Source organism: Phocoena phocoena, chromosome 9 (assembly GCF_963924675.1).
Source record: "Phocoena phocoena chromosome 9, mPhoPho1.1, whole genome shotgun sequence".
Taxonomy (NCBI): Eukaryota; Metazoa; Chordata; class Mammalia; order Artiodactyla; family Phocoenidae; genus Phocoena; species Phocoena phocoena.
In genome coordinates this window covers 2,334,400-2,352,239 of record NC_089227.1, presented here as the reverse complement: position 1 = coordinate 2,352,239, position 17,840 = coordinate 2,334,400, and the positions used below count along the sequence as shown (strand labels likewise).

General features: G+C 48.8%; 1 protein-coding gene across 15 annotated transcripts in view; it reads right to left on the bottom strand.

The window, feature by feature from the left end:
• Window positions 1-17,840, bottom strand: part of IKZF1 (IKAROS family zinc finger 1) — a 73,236-nt gene that overhangs the window by 18,250 nt on the left and 37,146 nt on the right. For 4 of the 15 annotated variants that reach the window (XM_065884284.1, XM_065884285.1, XM_065884287.1 and 1 more), the window contains exon 3: window positions 2,438-2,698. The exons of 9 other annotated variants lie outside the window; for them this stretch is intronic. In XM_065884284.1, coding sequence (XP_065740356.1) covers window positions 2,438-2,698 — 261 coding nt within the window. Of the gene's footprint in view, window positions 1-2,437; window positions 2,699-10,423; window positions 10,484-17,840 lie in introns of all 15 variants that reach the window. 2 more of the 15 variants (XM_065884283.1, XM_065884298.1) reach the window with 2 other exon arrangements.

Genomic DNA, 17,840 nt, shown 5'->3' with positions numbered 1-17,840 from the left:
GGAGGCGGTGACGTGGGAGATTGCCCCGGACAGCTGCAGTCCTCCAGAAGGAAACCCCAGTGCGCCCATCCCACTCGGTGACGGCAGGTGCAAGTCCTGGCTTCTGGGGGGACATTAGGTGGAGCCCAGGCTCCCCGACGAAGGGCCCCCTGAAATGGCACTGTTTCCGGTCCACTGGCAACTGCATGTCCCACCACCTACAGATGCTCCCAGTGTCCTCTGGGTCTGGACCAGAGTCTGCATTTTCAAAGGACACCCCAGTGATTTATGGGGACTTGACGTGTTAGAGAATTCAGGACGGGGTCGGTGATTAGCAAAGCATGTCTTTCTGATACATTCCACTCCGATTCCAGGAAAGTGGAAACCTTCTAGCATGTCTATTTATTCAAACCTAGTTTGGCCGAACTATTTCTATATCGACCTATGACTGTATTTATGCAAAGTGGAAAAGCATTATGAAAACAAATCGGGAGTGCCTTGTTTCGTTTTGTTTTGTTTTTTTTTTTAAATAAAAGTCAAAGCAGGAACCATAAAACTGATGGTCTCTATGTCCCTCTTTCTGGAATGAACTTGAAAGACTCTACGTGTTGGCACCTACTTGGCCCGTGGCCACTACTTGTGGGCAGAAGTGGACAGCAAACAGCCGGACTACTCTGCATGTCTATGCTTGGCGGGTTTATTCATTAAATGCAATTATTCTTTCTTTCAGGGCAGGCAGTCATTATATTTTGGCCATTTAGTATGCCAGCATTTCATTAGTTATCAAATATTTATTGAAGAGAACTTTCACTGTATAGTCAGGTTTTACATGAATTAGCAGGAAAGTAATTCATGTACGAGGTCTATTCCTCCATCAGGAACGAATTGATATGGGTCCCGGTGTTATCCTGTGAAGGGTCTATCACCACGTAACCTACCTTCACGTTAACTTCCACCTCATTACAAAGCGGGGAGCCTGGCTACTCTCCTGCGAGCTTCCCTTGGGGCTGGACGTGGCGTGGACATTCCACCGGATAATTGGAGGATTAAGAGGTACATTAGGAAAAGCAAAGTCTGCTAAACTGTAGAAGGTAAGTTTTTACCGAAAATGAATGTTGACTGAAAATAAACTTATTTTACGGTTTTCCAGATGTGTGACAAACAGAAATTATTTGGGGAACTGCCTGATTCAAATACAAAAATGACAACTCCACAAAGGTCCGCATTTCCTGACGACCCAGCTGTTCTTCTCCATGAATTTTCTGAGTTCCCGCTTCAGTTTCGATAATCAGATAAACGTTTGGCCCCTGGGGAGAATCGCTGTGATGCTCTTCCTTACTTCCCTGAGCTAGCTGACAAAACCCACCCTGCTTCTTCAGCCTGCTTTCATCGGTTTGTTTTTCTCCTCTTGTGGAGAACAGGGGCAGACGCTGGCTTTACGATGACCTAAGATGCCACCCACCGGGACAGCAACGGCTCACGGTGTGTTTTATGTCCAAACTTTCAGTGACCACTGGAGTTGGCACATTTATTGTGTTGTTTCCACCTTTCAGGCAGAAGAGCAAAGTTTCTATTCAATTCAAAAGACACCTTATGCATGCAGTTTAGGTAAGATGTGACCTGTTAACATTTTAATTTGAAGACTGTCTAGTGCCACTTGTGGTGACAGTCCCGGTGGGGACACCCCGTGACTGGTCACCCACCAGGACTGTGCACCCTGGGGGATGTGGATGGTGCAGAACGGAAACCCTATTCCTCCGGCCCTCAATGTGAGAACATGTCAGGAGCCTGGGTGCAGCCGTCAGACACAAGCTTGTCTGCATCCCTTCATTTCTGGACACAGAATACTGTTTTCTACTGCCAAAGCCTCCACTGCCCCGTCCACTGGGACAGGGGTTTGGGTATTAAATCCTTTACCAATTTGAGATAGAAACTAGTGGCAACCAAAGCATCTTGGTGGGAGTGTCACCTGCTGGAGGATAAGCCATCTGAAAACAGAACTCTTTCTGAAAGACTAAATTTCGCCGCTATTCAATCATTCAACGAATGTTTCTAAAAATCAAGCCTTGTCAGTTTGGATACCCCCAACATGCACATTTGACTCATGGGTTTCTTAGTGGAAAATTGGAGGAGTAGATTTCAGCGTATCAATCTCCTCTTATCTTGCTTTGTCTTGTTTTTTGAAGGGTGAACCACCTGACAGCCCCACCGCCAATATTTAGAGAATGCGCTCTCAGGCCCTTGTCAGAACTTGCACACCGGTTACCTTTTCCTTTTTGTTTACGGCTCTAATATATAGGATCGAATTGGTGCATGTTCAGAAGTCCTTTTCGGAATATTGCTCCCGAATAGGGAGGCTACGCCTCGCTCAGGACACTCAGCCGGGAAGGGCCTTGTCCTCTGCAACACCCCGTGGGCCCCTCCAGGCCGCCAAAGGAGGAACCACGCCAGGCCTTACCAGTGTGGCTTCTTTTGTGCACCGTGAGCACATTGGGGCCGATGCAAATTATCCCACAGACATCACACTTTAGTTTGCCGTTAGGAAGTCGAATGCCCCCAGCTCCTGACAAAGTTCTGCTGCCTTGGGCACCGTGGGAGCCATTCATTTTCTCTCCGGAGGCATCGAGCATCCGTAAGTCCTCCGCACACTCTTCCCCATTCACTTCACAGGCACGCCCATTCTCTTCATCACTCTGAGTCTCTACTTTAACATTACCAGCTGAAAGAGACAATACAACACAGGGGGCCGTTCAGTGTCATCGCAAAAACAGAACACAACAGCACAGCAGCAGAGACAACCCGGCGGGAGTGACACCTTCTAAACACAGGTTCCTGGCAGCTGACACCAGGGGACAGTGGCCCGGGCTCTGGACCCACCGGCCCACAGGGGACTGTGATACGTGGCAGCAAGCATCAGGGGTTTGGGACCCTCGTCTGCCCTCTCTGTAGGTCTGAAGGGCAGACGGTGGAAATGAATGGAATTTATAAATTCTCGCTTTAGACTGGGTGTGTGTGGGGGGACCTCTATGCAGGGTAAGGTCACGGGGTCCACCGTGACAGCCTGGGCCCCTCTGGAGGGACCTGAGGCCAAGTCCAACACCCTGTGAGCCAGAAGACCCCTCACGCCGGAAGGTGAGTACTGATCACGTAGCACCCCCCCCCAGGTGTGGGACCTCGTTTGGCAAAACCCCCTAAGAAGCGCTTATCTAGCCTGAAAAAGTCCCCTTAATCATAAGGAAAAGCATAAACTACCTTTCCTTCATTCACGTATGAATAAACATGGAGACAAAACTCAGCAAACACGCGCTCAGATTTCTGACCAGAGATTCCTGAAAGAGTTCTGTTTGTCTGTTTCTTTTTATTCCATGATGAAAATAAAACCTGCGTCCTAAAGTAGGGCCACGATTTCTCAGGTTTCTTCCAGTTGCAGAAGGGTTGACCAGCATGATGGTGAACGTGACAGACCTGCACTAGCTTTTCAGAAAGTAAGACTCGTGCGTGCACGGGGGTGAAGGGCTCCTGGTAACAGCACAATAACCACTGTCTGCTCTGCATTTAGTCATCATTCCTGTCATTCACGTATTTTTTCTCAGTAAAGAAAACAGTCATTTGGTTTGCATTCTTCTGAAACAGCAACTGATGATGGATGGCTGAATCCAATATCGTAATGACCGGGAGAGACTGCAGTTACACTGAAAGGCCTCAAGTTCATCACAGTCTCTAGAGATGAAGAAGAGGAAGTAGGTAAATTCTGCCCAGTGAAATAATCAACGAGATCGACAGTAACTACGGCTACAAAATCTTTGATCAATGCTGTAAATCAGCGGTTCTCCACGTGTGGTCCCTGGACCAGCAGTACTGGCATCTCCTGAGAACTTGTTGGAAGAGCAGACTCTTGGGTCCACCCTAACCCGCTGAACTAGAAAGTCTGGGGGGTGGGCCCTGCCCTGGGCGTCCTTCACGTGAGCCTCCAAGGGATTCCCACGCACACTCGAGTCTGAGAGGAACTGTGCTAGTGACACTCCAAGTTCGTTTGACTTAACACAGTTCTCATGATTTGGAAGCCCAGAGCCCAGACTCTGAGATCAAAAGTCCTGGTTTGGATTCTCAGCTCCACTCTTTATAGGCTCTGAGATCTTGGGCAATCCTCATCTGTAAAAACGGGAACTACCCACACTAGCCCAGCAGGGGCTCTGAGAGGATTTAGTGGGTAAAGGGATGTAAAGTGAACTTGGGCCAGTGACCGGCCTGGCAAATGAGAGCACGTTCCCATAGAGCCGTCCCCTTGAGGGGGCTCCCCAGGAATGTTCATGGCACGGACCGTGTGCCAGGCACTTTAACTGCCCTGTAATGGGTAACCCTCACAACGGCCCTGTAAGTGAGGTGCTGTTATCCTATTTTACAGTTGAAGATGCCCAGGCACAGAGAAGTCGAGCAACTTGCCTGAGGGCACACAGCTGGGAGATACTGCAGGCAGCCTGGCCCCAGGGCCTACGCTCCTAACCGCCACACCGCCCGGGTTGCCCATCAGATCTTTGGAAAGAAGACTTGCAGACAAATAAGCCAACGGAACAAATGAGCTGGGACACGGGCCACACCCCCACTGTGGACTTGGAGACCCCAGAAGTGAGGGGACATCTCTTCCCATCACATTCTGGCATCACAGAAGACTGTCCCGAGGACTCAGGAAGTGGGGGTGTCCAGGTGAGCCCCCCTACTAGATCCCGAAGAGCAGGGACTTGGGAGCATCCCGCATCTCAGCGGCCTCCCGCTGACCTCTCCCAGCCTCCGGAGACAGGGAACCAAGCCCTCCGACATGGCGAGCTCGGGAGACGAGACAGGTAAGGAGGGTAGCTGTGCCATCACGTGAAGGAGCTTCACCCCTGAGCCCTCTGGAATCACGTTCTCAAAGCTAACTCACTAGGGCCTCCCTACCCACTGGGTTCTGCTCCGGAATGCTCAAAGCCCTCTGCACTCCTTCACCGGGGTTATTTTTAATCATCTGTCTCATGGCTTCTGAAAATGAGATGGGGCCAGTTCAGAGCACAGCGGGGCAAATGACTGTAGGTGTGGCAGGTTCTCCAGTGCCCGGAGGTGGGACCCAGGGTGCAGGCCAAGGACCCTGTGGACGGAGGAAGGGAACCAGGCAGATGAACAAGCGCTGGCATAATTCCCTCCGCCGATCTTCCTGCACTCAGCTCCAGGCCGTAAGTTTAGAGGCAACCAGCTCAATGGGACCGACTCTTGCTTTCTCCAAAACACACCTCAGTATAGGACTTATTAACACTTGCCCCCAACTCCCACCTGTTCTGCATTAAGAAGACAGGTGTTTGTGTGACCGTCTGGTGGCCCTGTGGCTTGTGTCGATGACGAAGTGCGGGCCCTTCCTGGTGAGCAACAGGGGAGCTTCGGGCGACCTGAGGTTTCTGCCATCAGGACACACGTCCCGGTCCCGCGGGCAGCCTGCTGGCAGAGCAGGTAAAGCGCGTCAGGAGTGAACGGGATGAGGACAGCGGGAGTGAAAATCGAGGGACAGATGTCACCTTAAATACCGCAGACGCCCTCAAGCCAGAAGCCTTGACGCCAGTCACTCATCCGACCGCAGTTTGTGCAGGCGGGCCAGCTGCCACGTGGCAGCTTCTCTGAGGACCCTGTTCACAGAGCCGAAAACCAGAGGCTGAAGAGAGCTTATTTTAAATTACCCTCCGATCACTGTGGGTCCCCTCGTACAACTTTAGGTAGATGTGTTTGGTGCCAGAAGAGACCAAACTCGAAGAAGAAAATCCAGTATCCTGTGATGTTCTGGGTTTCGGAAAAAAGGTAGGCAGACCCCCAGACTGGGGGTCCCTGCATCACAGTGGCAAGGCCAAGGCAGCGTAAATAATGGGAACCGGACAGAGCGCCCCAGGCAAGCAAAGGGTAGATGCACTGAGTCCCGGAGGCCAGGTGCTGGGGATGCGGAGCCGGACGCGTGCTAGAGCTCTGGGGGTGAATTTGAGGCCAGACTGTGACAGGAAAGATCTGTGGCAAGTAAGAGGGGAGAAAGGGGGCCTGAGGGGGCTGGGAGTGGAGGTGAGAACCAGAGGGCAACACGTCAGCGAGGGCTCAGCAGATTCAAGCACGTGTGCATTTTCTCTCAGTGTTGGGGGAAGGTTCCCATCTCTTCGTGGACAAATGCAGGCTGGGTGCTGGTTGCACGGAAGAGGGGCAGAGATGCCCCCCACCCCTGCGTCTGTGAAAACGGGGCCTCTCGTCTGATCGGGAGGCGAATACAGGCGACATGCGTCTTATTTTCGTAGATGATGGAAATCAGGCCACGGAACTGTCTTAAAACATGGCAAACACAGACCAGATCTCAAAGGTCAAAATCTAACAGACGTCCATCACTTAAGGTAGAATACACATTTTAGAAACACAAGCTTGGACAGGGGTGTCTTGGCTTCACCGCCTCGGGAAATGTGAAAAGGGCTTCGGGGCTTTTAGGTCGTGAGGAGCTCGATTAGAGACGAGGCCTGAGCAAAGGACAGCGGAGGCTGCGGTCTCGGGGGCCTCTGTTATTGACACCTAGAGTCCCCTGAGCCAGCCAGGCCGGACACCTCCTTTAAATGGGGGAGTGCAGCCCGGACAGGGTCAGAAAGAAGGAAGTCGGGGGACACTGAAGCCCATTCCTAGGGGACATCGCGGGGCCTGGACATGCTCGGCTCAGAGACACAAGCCTCCGGCTGAGAGCAGAGATGCCGCCACCCACCCTGAGCTCCTGAACGAGGGGAAGCAGAAAGGGCGGCAAAGTGGGGATCGGAGGTCCCTCCACGGGGGGCACCCGCCCTGGGAGGCCTCGGAGCAGCCCGAGGGCAGAGGGCAATAGCCGGGCTCTCGCTGCCAGGCTCCCAGGCAAGGCGCCAGAGGGGCGGGTGCTGGTGCGGGAAGGCCCTCGGGGGTCTGAGTGCTGGTGGGCCCGTGATTCTGAACTCCACCCACCGAGAGTCAGCGGCACCAGCCTTTACTCCAACCAGTGAAGGAGGAGACTGGGAACAGGTGCTGGGAGCGTATGCAAGCTGTCCATCTCCTGCAGGTTCACATGCAAACAGCCCGGAGCGCACCCAAAGGGACAAGCAGGGTTCCTGCGTCGTCTCTTGAGAACGCCACAGGACCAGCCCCGTCGTTTTCTTTCTTCAGACCCGCCCGTCATCAATTCCAGGAAATGGTCCGTCCTCCCTAGCCTGCATTTGGTGTACTGGGGTCCACCCCACGGAGGCTGTCTCTATGTCCCTCCCCTCCTCGGAATTCCTAAACCACTTCTTTGGCTCCGTTTCCTTGGACCCCAAACTGCTGAGCCGCAGTATTCCTTCTGTGAAATGTTATACTCTCCTTGAATACAGGGATTATACTTACAAATATCTTCTGACTCCATCCTCCCACCACTTAGAAAAATGTCAAACTCAGTGAGGTGCTGAATGGAAGTGATTATTAAATCTAGAACATGAAATGGAGACTTCTGTGTTTCCTGACCCCAGAACACTCTGGCTCAGGCCTAGCCTTGCAGCCTTTCCACTGATGCCCAGGAGCTAATGGACGGGACCCCAATGTCATTATTTAATAAATGTGGCTGCATGAAGAGTGGATGCCTTCAAGTCCTGCGGCAAAAGCCACTTTCCTTCCCCGATGCAATTGAAAATTCGGGAAAATGAGTTTCGTTGTTATAAATTTCAGAGGCCTTCTATGTGTTTAGTAACAGGGCAGATCCAGTTGAGCCTGGACCCCTGAACCTTAGCACTTAGACAAGCTTAGCAATGAGAGAATCCAGGGAACTCGGGGTCATCGGGGCCCTAGTCTCCTGCCAAGCGTCGTACGGCCTCATGAATGATCACATCATTTTAATACACAGGAATAATGCGCACTGGCAGCCCCGCCCCACAAAGGGATTCTGTTTCCCTTTTGTCTTCTTCTTCCTTTCGAATGTGTCTTTATATTTCCTGGTGAGGTAAATGGTACTCTGACAGCATTTTTCCATTGAAAAGATATCCCCAAGCTGTCACTGTGAGTTTAAGCCAGGGAAGCTCAAAATGCTCAATATTTTAAATGAAGAAACAGGAGACAGAAGTATTCCTGCAACTGACGACTAGTGAAAATCAAATGGAATAAAAATATTTAAGAGATATCTTGAATGAGGGTAATTAAACGAAAATTTTAGATGCAGAGAAAACGTGTAGAAGTTTTTGCGCTGTCTCTAAAGGATTTATGAAAACTTTCAAGCATTTTTGAGGTTACTGAAACCAGTTATTATAACTTATATCATTCAAAATGCAGGTGTTTTTTTTTTTCCCCTTGCAAAGATGCATGGTTAGGAATACGTTTATCCTCATTTTATGTTTTAGGTTTTAAATGGAATGAAATCAGGGAGAGACAAAAGAGGAAGATTATGAAAAAAAGAATGAATTACAAGCATATTTACATTTTCCTCAGGTAACAAGGGACACAAACTGAGGTAGAGGGGGTCGAACAGTTTATGTTTTTAATTTTCAAGAAGGAAAAAAAGAGAGATGAGTGAGGAGGACAATTTTCCACTATGACCACTAGGGGGTGATGTTGGCCCAGAACAGTTGGGTTGCTGTTTGGGTGGAGACTTCATCAAGGTCAACAGCCATTTAGTTACAACTTGGGTACGTGGGAGGGGGTGGGGAAGGAGGAGAGAAAGAGATACTAATACCTTGTGAACCCAACTGTATAAATATATAGACAGGAAGTGTATCGAAACATGTATCATCTATCTTACAGTATCTCCAAGTATTGTAGAGGTAGCAATTTTTTACATACTGAAGTCTTCACCAAAGGATCTGCTCCGATATTACAATATGCTCGAGCCTAAACCTTCCTCAGATTTAATGAAAACACATCTGAGAATGCATTATCTTACTCTTAAGTGCTTTTGACTTTTTAATATTTCAACAATGTCATTGCTCATCTCGAAATTAGTTATCTGTCCTAGTATAACGTTTTATATAATCATACCAGCACACACAGACATATATACGCACATATAAACGCTTATATATATATATGCATATAGATCTCACAGAAATAAATTTCAAGCTGTTAAAGTTAATTCAAAGGAACATTAGTAAGAGAAAGATCTCTATAACTTTTTTTTAACATCCTTATAGGAGTATAATTGCTTTACAATGTTGTGTTAGTTTCTGCGGTATAACAAAGTGAATCAGCTGTACATATACATACGTCCCCATATCTCTTCCCTCTTGCGTCTCCCTCCCACCCTCCCTATCCCACCCCCTAGGTGGTCACAGAGCACCGAGCTGATCTCCCTGTGCTATGCGGTTGCTTCCCACTAGCTATCAATTTTACGTTTGGTGGTGTCTATATGTCCATGCCACTCTCTCACTTCGTCCCAGCTTACCCTCCCCCCTCCCCGCGTCCTCAAGTCCGTTCTCTATACTAGAAAAGCAGTCAATGTAGGTTATGAGAAAAGAGATATCCTTAGGTTGATACTGCTAAACCCTTTAGGTACCAAAGAGTTTTTGATAGCCGGGATGTCAGAAACCTATCTGTAACAGCTACTGACACCTTTTAGACTACAGCCTGTATTAATAAGTGTTACAGTATTAACAAGCATGGCCTGTCTTCTGATGTTGCTTTAATATTAGATAATTTATTAATACAGGCTCTGAAGACTTAAGTCCTAAGGGGGCAACCAGCTTGTACCACTTTGAATATTCAGCTCTCTGGACGTTTTTAAAAAGCACTTGCCAGTCCTTAACATACTCCCTCAGGGATGTTGCCCAAATACACTTATCTCTCAATTCATAAAAAAGAAAAATGAAATTAACATCTGTGTTTGGTTTGACAGCTCAGATCAGGAGCGTCCCGCACGCAAAAGCACTCAGTGTGTCTGCTCAGGAAGCGAGGACCACGGACTAACGGCTTCAAAGCCCCGCGATTTTTCTCCTCTCGGTTCTGAAATTAACACTTCAGAGCAACAGAAGGACAGTATGTATCCTTCTCCGTCCTACAAAACTGTAAAAAGTATCTTGAAAGTATGTCGGGTTATTTAACGGTGACAGAAAGTCTGGCCTTTATCGTCACACTCAACAAAGAGGAGACACGCGTAACATTCGTAACAAGGGTGTTTCACAGCATTAGTAGGGTAACAATTCCGTCGATACTATTGTTACTTCTACCCTTACTATTACTGCATTGCCACCACAAAAGGCATGCTCCGTAGTATATCCAACGGTCTAAAACCAGGCATACATACCTCAGTGTGTAAGCGATGTTCTCCATGACAGATGTTTAATAAACAGCGTGATTGATATTTAATTTATCTTAAGGAAGGTGATGAAAAAAGATGCATTCACAACATTTACACTATGGAAACTGAGTATGAAATGAATACACGTTACCATTTTCTAGAAGCAAAGTGTATACTTACGAGAGAAAGAATTGGGAATTATTGCATGAAAATCCCTAAAGCCGTCAACCCCATAAGCAACTGCAATAGAGAAGGCAAAAAGAAAGCTGGGCTGTAACACCATCTGAGAGACAGAGTAAGAGTTTAAAAGAAAGCATTGTTTTTTAAAAGGAAAGTAATATTACTCAAAACCATTATTTAGTTACTAATCTGGTACTGTTAGCTCTCAGACAGAGGGCTGAAACCGTAACAAGTGCTAACACAGAAAGACGACCCCACTACTTCCCAGAGGTCTGATCTCATGGCACTATATCACACAGGCCCTGCAGAGCAACGTCTGGTGTGTTGAACATCTTAGGGGCTGCAACCTAGAACATTCTAGAACTTTCTCTGCGGAGAAACCCTTCAGGGGAGTTGGTATAAACAGGTCCAAGATCTCAGCATCACAGCCAAGCGTCTCCTGGGAAAGCGCTTATCTTCACAAAAGCAGTGTGACTCTTAATGGGCTGACTGCGTTGCAAATGTTCTTCCTTCAGCTTTTTCTTAGAAAGTGTTCCCAGAAAATTAGAAAATGTTCATGCAACACACTGAGTGGGGAAAAATTCGTGTTTTCTACCTCAAAACGAGCTACCAATTTCTGTGGGTATTCCTTATCAGCTGCCCTCATGAATACTATCACCACCTCAAATCGCCAAGTTTGTTCGGTTTTGTAGGTCATAGCTTTTCAGCGTGTGCCTGTATCTTGAAACTTAATAGATACAGCACATCTCTCCTCTCTCTCTCTCTCTCTCTCTCTCTCTCTCTCTCTCTCTCACACACACACACACACACACACACAGTTTTCTCTGCTGGAGTGACCCCCAGTAACTGAGTTATGCATACCGAGTAGCTGCTAAATTAAACGTGTTGCTGAACTACTGAATTAGCAGAGTTTCCTGCAGGAAACAGACCTACTGAAGTTTGCTTAGACCAGTGTTTTCCAAACTTATCTGACCACAGACCCTCCCTTTTTTTTCCTCATGAAAAATTTAGTAAAATACTGGGATAATAGGGAAACAGTTCGGTAGACACGTCCAAAGCTACTCCTTGAAGTCGCTACCTTAATGATTTCCTAGCAAACCCTTAGTCTTCCTCTATTCCTTTTGTTCCTTGAGCATCCGAATCTAACAGTCACCACCTGTGTCCCACCCAGCAGCGCTGTCATCAGGTGGTCCACTTGGGTGCACCTGTGCTCCACGGTCTGCAGACAGTCAAACATGGGATGCTGATTTCACAGTGACCTTTGCAATTCTATCGTCTTCACTGAGTTCTAACCCTTTGTATTGACTTTTGGTACCTCAGTCGTTCTGTGTCATGGGGGTGCTACCATCTCAGATAAGGGAGAAAAGGTCAAGATGTTTTGAAAGGTAAGCATTGCCTTTTTAAATCAGGAACATCACATAGCATAAAGTTCTCTGATTAAATGATGTCACTGCCCCAATTCCCTGAGATACGGCTGAGGTTGCTGATAGGGGGCTTGAGCGTGACTTGATTTGAAAGTGAACTTCCTGGTACCCCTTCAGCTACAGGCCATGCGTGATGATGAACAGCATTTATCTAAAAGCTGCCTCACCAGGAGGAGAGGTACACTTGCACAGATCCTGGGTGATCAGAGCGTAAGCCTTAAAGTATGGAATTCTGTCAGAATGCTTTACCTTTGAATATAAATAATATTACAGCACATCGTCGGACACTGAATGTTAATCATTTTTCAAGAGCATCAGTTCTTTGCTTAGTATAATTCAAATGAATTTGAAAGCTGTTGTCCTAAAGATTTGATTCCCTTCAAATTACAAAAAGTTTAAAAAACAAAACAGCTGTAGCTATAAAGTTGTTGTGCTTTTCCCGAGGAAAGCTGAACTGATAAGATTTCACCCTTGCTTGGGTACCATACACGTTCCTGCAGTTACCTACTTCTGAGTTCAGGAAAATGAGAGCTCTCACTCCCTGTGGGGAAATGATGCACAGCAGGGAACCGTGAAAACTCACCCTATCCTGCCCCGTTCCGTCCCATCTCATCCCATTTTACTCTGGTCGGTCCAGTGCCTCGGGGAAGGCATTCACCAGGAGCTCTGTAAACACCAGGGACTTACAAGCTCTTTCCACAAGCTGCCTTTGGTCCCCACGAGGCCCTCCAAGGCAGGAACTATCATTAGGTCACAGGGAGGAGGCTGGGGCTTCCAGGAAGCTCTGGAGTTTATCCTCTTGGTGGTTAGCAGGGAAACATGTGAATCTGAGACCATATGTAATTGACGCATGGAGTCAGTACTCCAGACACACACTCTCCCTGCTGGAAGGGCCTCTGGGAGCTGTGCTCTCTCCCTTACGATGTTGGAGAGGCACTGGACCGCGAGAACGTTACCGCACCTGCATGCACACTTACCACGCGTGAGAGCCACAGCGCATTTACCTACAGAATCCCCTGCACGATTCGCAGACACACACCACTGTGTAAACAACAGGTAACCAACAAGGACCTACTGTAGAGCACAGGGAACTCTGCTTATACTCTGTAATGACCCGTGTGGGGAAAGAATCTGAAAAAGAATAGATGTACGTATCTGTAGAGCTGATTCACCTTGCTGCACACCTGAAACATCCTATCACAACATTGTAAACTACCTCTACTCCAATATGAAAATAAAAGTAAAAATAAAAAGAACAAAATAGATGAGCAACAAGGATATATTGTGTAGCACAGGGAATTATAGCCATTATTTTGTCATAACTTTTTTTGGCAGTACGCGGGCCTCTCACTGTTGTGGCCTCTCCCGTTGCGGAGCACGGGCTCCGGACCCGCAGGCTCGGTGGCCATGGCTCACGGGCCCAGCCGCTCCGCGGCACGTGGGATCCTCCCGGACCGGGGCACGAACCCGTGTCCCCTGCATCGGCAGGCAGACTCTCAACCACTGCGCCACCAGGAAAGCCCTGTCATAACTTTTAATGGAGTGTAATCTGTAAAAAATACCGAATCTCTATGCGGTACCCCTGAAACAAATACAATATTGTAAATCAACTGTACTTCACTTAAAAATTATAAAATACAGAATAAATATCTTTACTAAAAAAAAAAGGAATTGCCCACACAACAAAATGATGACCAGTGAGTGGTCTGGAAAGTGTGCCCCCCTCCCCCTGCTGCTCTCTGCACGGCCACCCAGCCCCCTTGCCCACGGGCAGTGAGAACGCATGGTGCGCATGGTGGTCAGGGTCTCTTGCTCTCTCTGGACGGCTGACCCGAGTACCCTGCACTCTGATAGTGTCCACATGCCTGATGAGTGTGAAAATCAGCCACACCACCTTTCTCCCCAGGCACCTGGGAGGCTGTGTTACAGGTGCAGACCTGATGTGTCTCTGATCACAATCCTGGCTGGTCCCAGAAGCTTCACCATGGGGGCAGAAGTGATGCCTCCTTGACTCTCAGCCTTGTCTTCATTTCCCTAGTAAATTTCACCCCACATTTCAGGCTCTTGTCTCATAAAAAGGTGCAGACACAAACAGATTTAATGAACCTTGTTAAGTTTCCTAAATTTCATGAAATATATTCTTGTAACCAAGAGCAAACTGAGCTCATTTGCTAGGAATTTTTATTCCCCAAATTGTCACGAACATTTTTGTATAAAACGCTGGGAGTGCCTCAGGTTTTGAACCCTATTCAGATTGCCAATTGATGACCATTCTGGGAAAAAGGTGAAAGCCCCCAAAACCACACTCTTCAGTTTGCCTTTAGTTGTGCAAACTATAAAGAATATAATTACGTACTTCTCACACTGCTGGAACCTTCAGGAGAGATGAAAACATACTTGGGATTTTCAAACTGGGAGAGAGGAAGTCTGCCCACTTCCAAGTCAAAAAAAGACTGACGATTTCAGTGTAAACGCATTCAGATTCGTATGTAGGAGAATTTAGAAATGTGCAGCCATGTGACTTTTTTACATATTCTTTAAATCATATTAGCCTGTCGGTCACAGCTGGATCATCAGTTTCTTATTAACTTGTGTAAGCATGGTTTGCAGTGACCTTTGTGATACCTGCAGATCTAGCATTTCAGGGAAGGGTATCCTCACCCTGTCACTGCCCTAGCGACAGGGTCCCCGAGTGGGCCAGTGGGCAAAGGAGAGGACCAGGGACCGCCCCAGAGCCAAAACCCCAAGGCCATGCTCCTGCTAGAGAGCTGGTTACATCCTGCACAGGTACCGGATCCAGATTCTCTTGCGATCCTGCCACACCCAGACGTTCCTGGGGTGCAGATTTGTCCTCAGACCATCCTCTGTGTTAGGGGGCTCTTTGTCTTGCTGGGGAAGAGAATGCTGACATTTCCTGACCACTCACGCCAAGAAGGGGGTGTCCTTCCAGACTGACAGAAGAGGAAGCTAGTCTGAGCCCGCACACGGAGCCCACGAGCATTGGCTGAGGCCTCACACGTAAGCTGAGCCACTCCCAAGCGGCTCCTGTTGCTACACCCTGCTTCTCGCTCCAGATCCTTCCTGTAGCCTGGGCCCCGGCGTCTATTCAGCCCTGTGTCCTGCATGGACACAGGAAGCAGCGATGTGCCAGCGCCCCGACCGCAGGGTTCTCCTGGGCTCCGTCCCTAATCCAGACTCAAGGTCTTTCTTCAGACCCAGCTCTCCGGCCCCTGTCCCATGTGCCAGTGGCCCTCTCATCTGGCCGCGTGGCCTCACTCCCTCCTCTGGCCTTCCACGGCCAATTTCTCTCTGAGTTCTGTCTCTCTGACTCTTTTCCAGTCACATCGCAGCCAGCACACGCGTGAAGCCGCTGCCTTGCCCCGCAGGACGGCCCCCACCCCACCCCCGCCCCACATCCTTCCAGGGCTTCCTGCCCACTGCCCGGCACAGGGAGGGGGTGACCTTCACCCTGGGGACCCCGCTTTCAGGCTCCGCTTCCAATCCACCCTGCCCATCGCCCTGAGATCCTCACCCACAGGCTGCCTTTGTCAGGGCACCTACGTCCAGAGCTTCCACTGGTCTGCACTGTTGTGATGAGACAAAACCCCCAAGTTCTGGGCCAAATCCCTCTAGGACTGGTCAGCAATGACCATGACCCTCCCAGCTGGTAATGCTATTCAGACAACCAAACGGACGAACCTGCAGGAAAAATGCAAGAAAAACCAAACCACCGGCTGCACTCATTTGTAAACACCTTGTAGCCGGTATGGAGACGTCCTCCTCGTCCAAGCAGATCTGTGTCCTGTGCAGATGTCAGGGCCACCGGCCTCAAGTCTCATGCCCCGACCTGCTCAGCTAGCAATGCCTCTCCGCCCCCCGAGGGGCCCCTCTGCTCTCCTACCCTTTCGACAACCGGTCAGAACCCACCCTCTCTCTCGGTACGACAGCCTGCACCATTTCTACGCCAGAGCCCTTGGGATTCGCGCCCAGTTCTGGAAGCTGGTGTGTCTGGAGCCCAATTCCGTGATCAGATAAAAGGCTACGGGGACTTTGCTCCCTTCTCTCATTCCCTCTCCTCCTGCACAAGACCTAGAACATGAGGGGCTCATCACAGGGTCACTGAATCAACAAACTCCTTATTTTTGGAGACAACCGTCCGACCTGGACGTTTTCAGAATTTCATTCCAAGAGGAACTGCAAAGTCTGAGGCAGAAGGCACTGCACTTCTTAGGTCTGAGTGTGGCTCCCAAGGAAGTGGGTGCACTTAGGTCGAGTGAGTCTCGGGGAAAGTGCTGGACTTGACTTCAGTTTAGAGAACCGAGCACGTGGGCCCAGCCTTTCTGTCCTCTGGCTACTCCTGCCTGTGTCACATCATGCCCCAGACATCCCCGAACCTGGAGCTGTGTCAGCTTCTGGGAAGAAGGGGCGCTGTCGAAGAGTGGGGTGCAGGGGCTGCAGGGCTGGACACTTGGCTTTGTCCCCCCAGGTGATGCGGACCCGGTCAGGCACCAGCTGCCCTGAGCCCCAGCTTCCTCACCCACAGAACGGGAATCATGGTGTCTATTCTGTCGGGTCCACGTGCAAATGCACCGCAACGCTTGTAAGGCCCTGCTCTCTTCTCAGTGGGGAGCCCTGGGCAGATAACCAGGACCTATGATAACACCTATCTTCTCGTCAACAAAGACTTCAGGCTGAAAGGATTGGCTACAGCCGACTAGCACTGACCACGTTTTTAATACACAGGGAAAACAACAGGGCTGGTGCTTTGCAAGACCATGACGGTGCCTAGGAAAGACAGACACCCTCGGGGACCATGTCCTTGGCACCTGGAAACCCAAGTCTTGGCAGGCTTCCCTCCCACCCCAAACACCCCGGCAGGTCCTCACCTCCACTTGGGAATGGGGCTGGGGTGGCCTTATAAGGCCTTCACTCACACTTACAGGGTTTCCAGCTGACGGCCAGGTCGTGGGACAGTTTTTGTTGTTTCAAGTGGAAAGCGACAAAATGGCCAAAGTCCACTTGGCGTCCCTTCCCACGACAACTGTTGGGTCTGCCGTCCAGAGCAGACAACACACGGAACTAACCAACAGCCTGATGAGCTGACGGGCACAAACCAACTTCTGATTCTCTCCATGGAGGAGACCAGCTGGGAACCAGCCCTATTTCTGTTTATATGTCATTAGTACAATTTTAAGTGTTCACAGTGAACTAAATAGCCTGGAAAAGCTCTGATCGCTAAACCTATAATTTAGAAAGGGAAACGTGGATAAGCAAAGACTCTTCTCCTGAAGAGCACAACTGAGCAAACAGGTTCAAAAATGATGATTCTGTTTATGGGACTGTCTTGGAAGTCATTGCTTTGGTGTCCTTTGGAATCGCCCCCTACTCACCCTCTTAGATAGAGTTTACTGCAATTTATGGTAAAACATTCAACAGGTTAAAGAATAGATTTAGGAATATTCTCAGAATCTTGTGTCCTTCTTTCTTTTTCTTTTTTTTTTAAAGAAAAAATACCTTTTTATTGGTAAAAATAGTATGTGCCTATTCAAAGATAGCAAGTATACAGAAATACCAAGATGGAATTTCTAAAATTCGCCTCCAACGCCTATAATCTAAAGAAAACCATGAAAAGGAGAACATGGAAACATAATAAAAACAGAGTGAGAGAGCTTAGCTCAAGTTTTAAAATGAGAGAAGGAAAGGGACATTTTCAGGCAATAAATAAGGGCTGAAGGAAATTCAGATGGCTGGAGAAGCAATGAGAAGCCATAAAATTCTCACCACGGACCTGGGGAGGTTGAAATAGTGTGAGGGCCTGGATGTAGGTGAAACCTTGAATTTTATTTTGTTTTTCTTTTCCATTCAAAATCTTGTTTCGGTGAGGGGAATTTATACTGGATCAGACAGGCCGAAATGGTAAGGGAGGGAGAGTTTGCTCAGACCGCTCGCAGGCATGTGGACGGTGCCAATGGGCGGGGCCAGCGCAGGTGCAT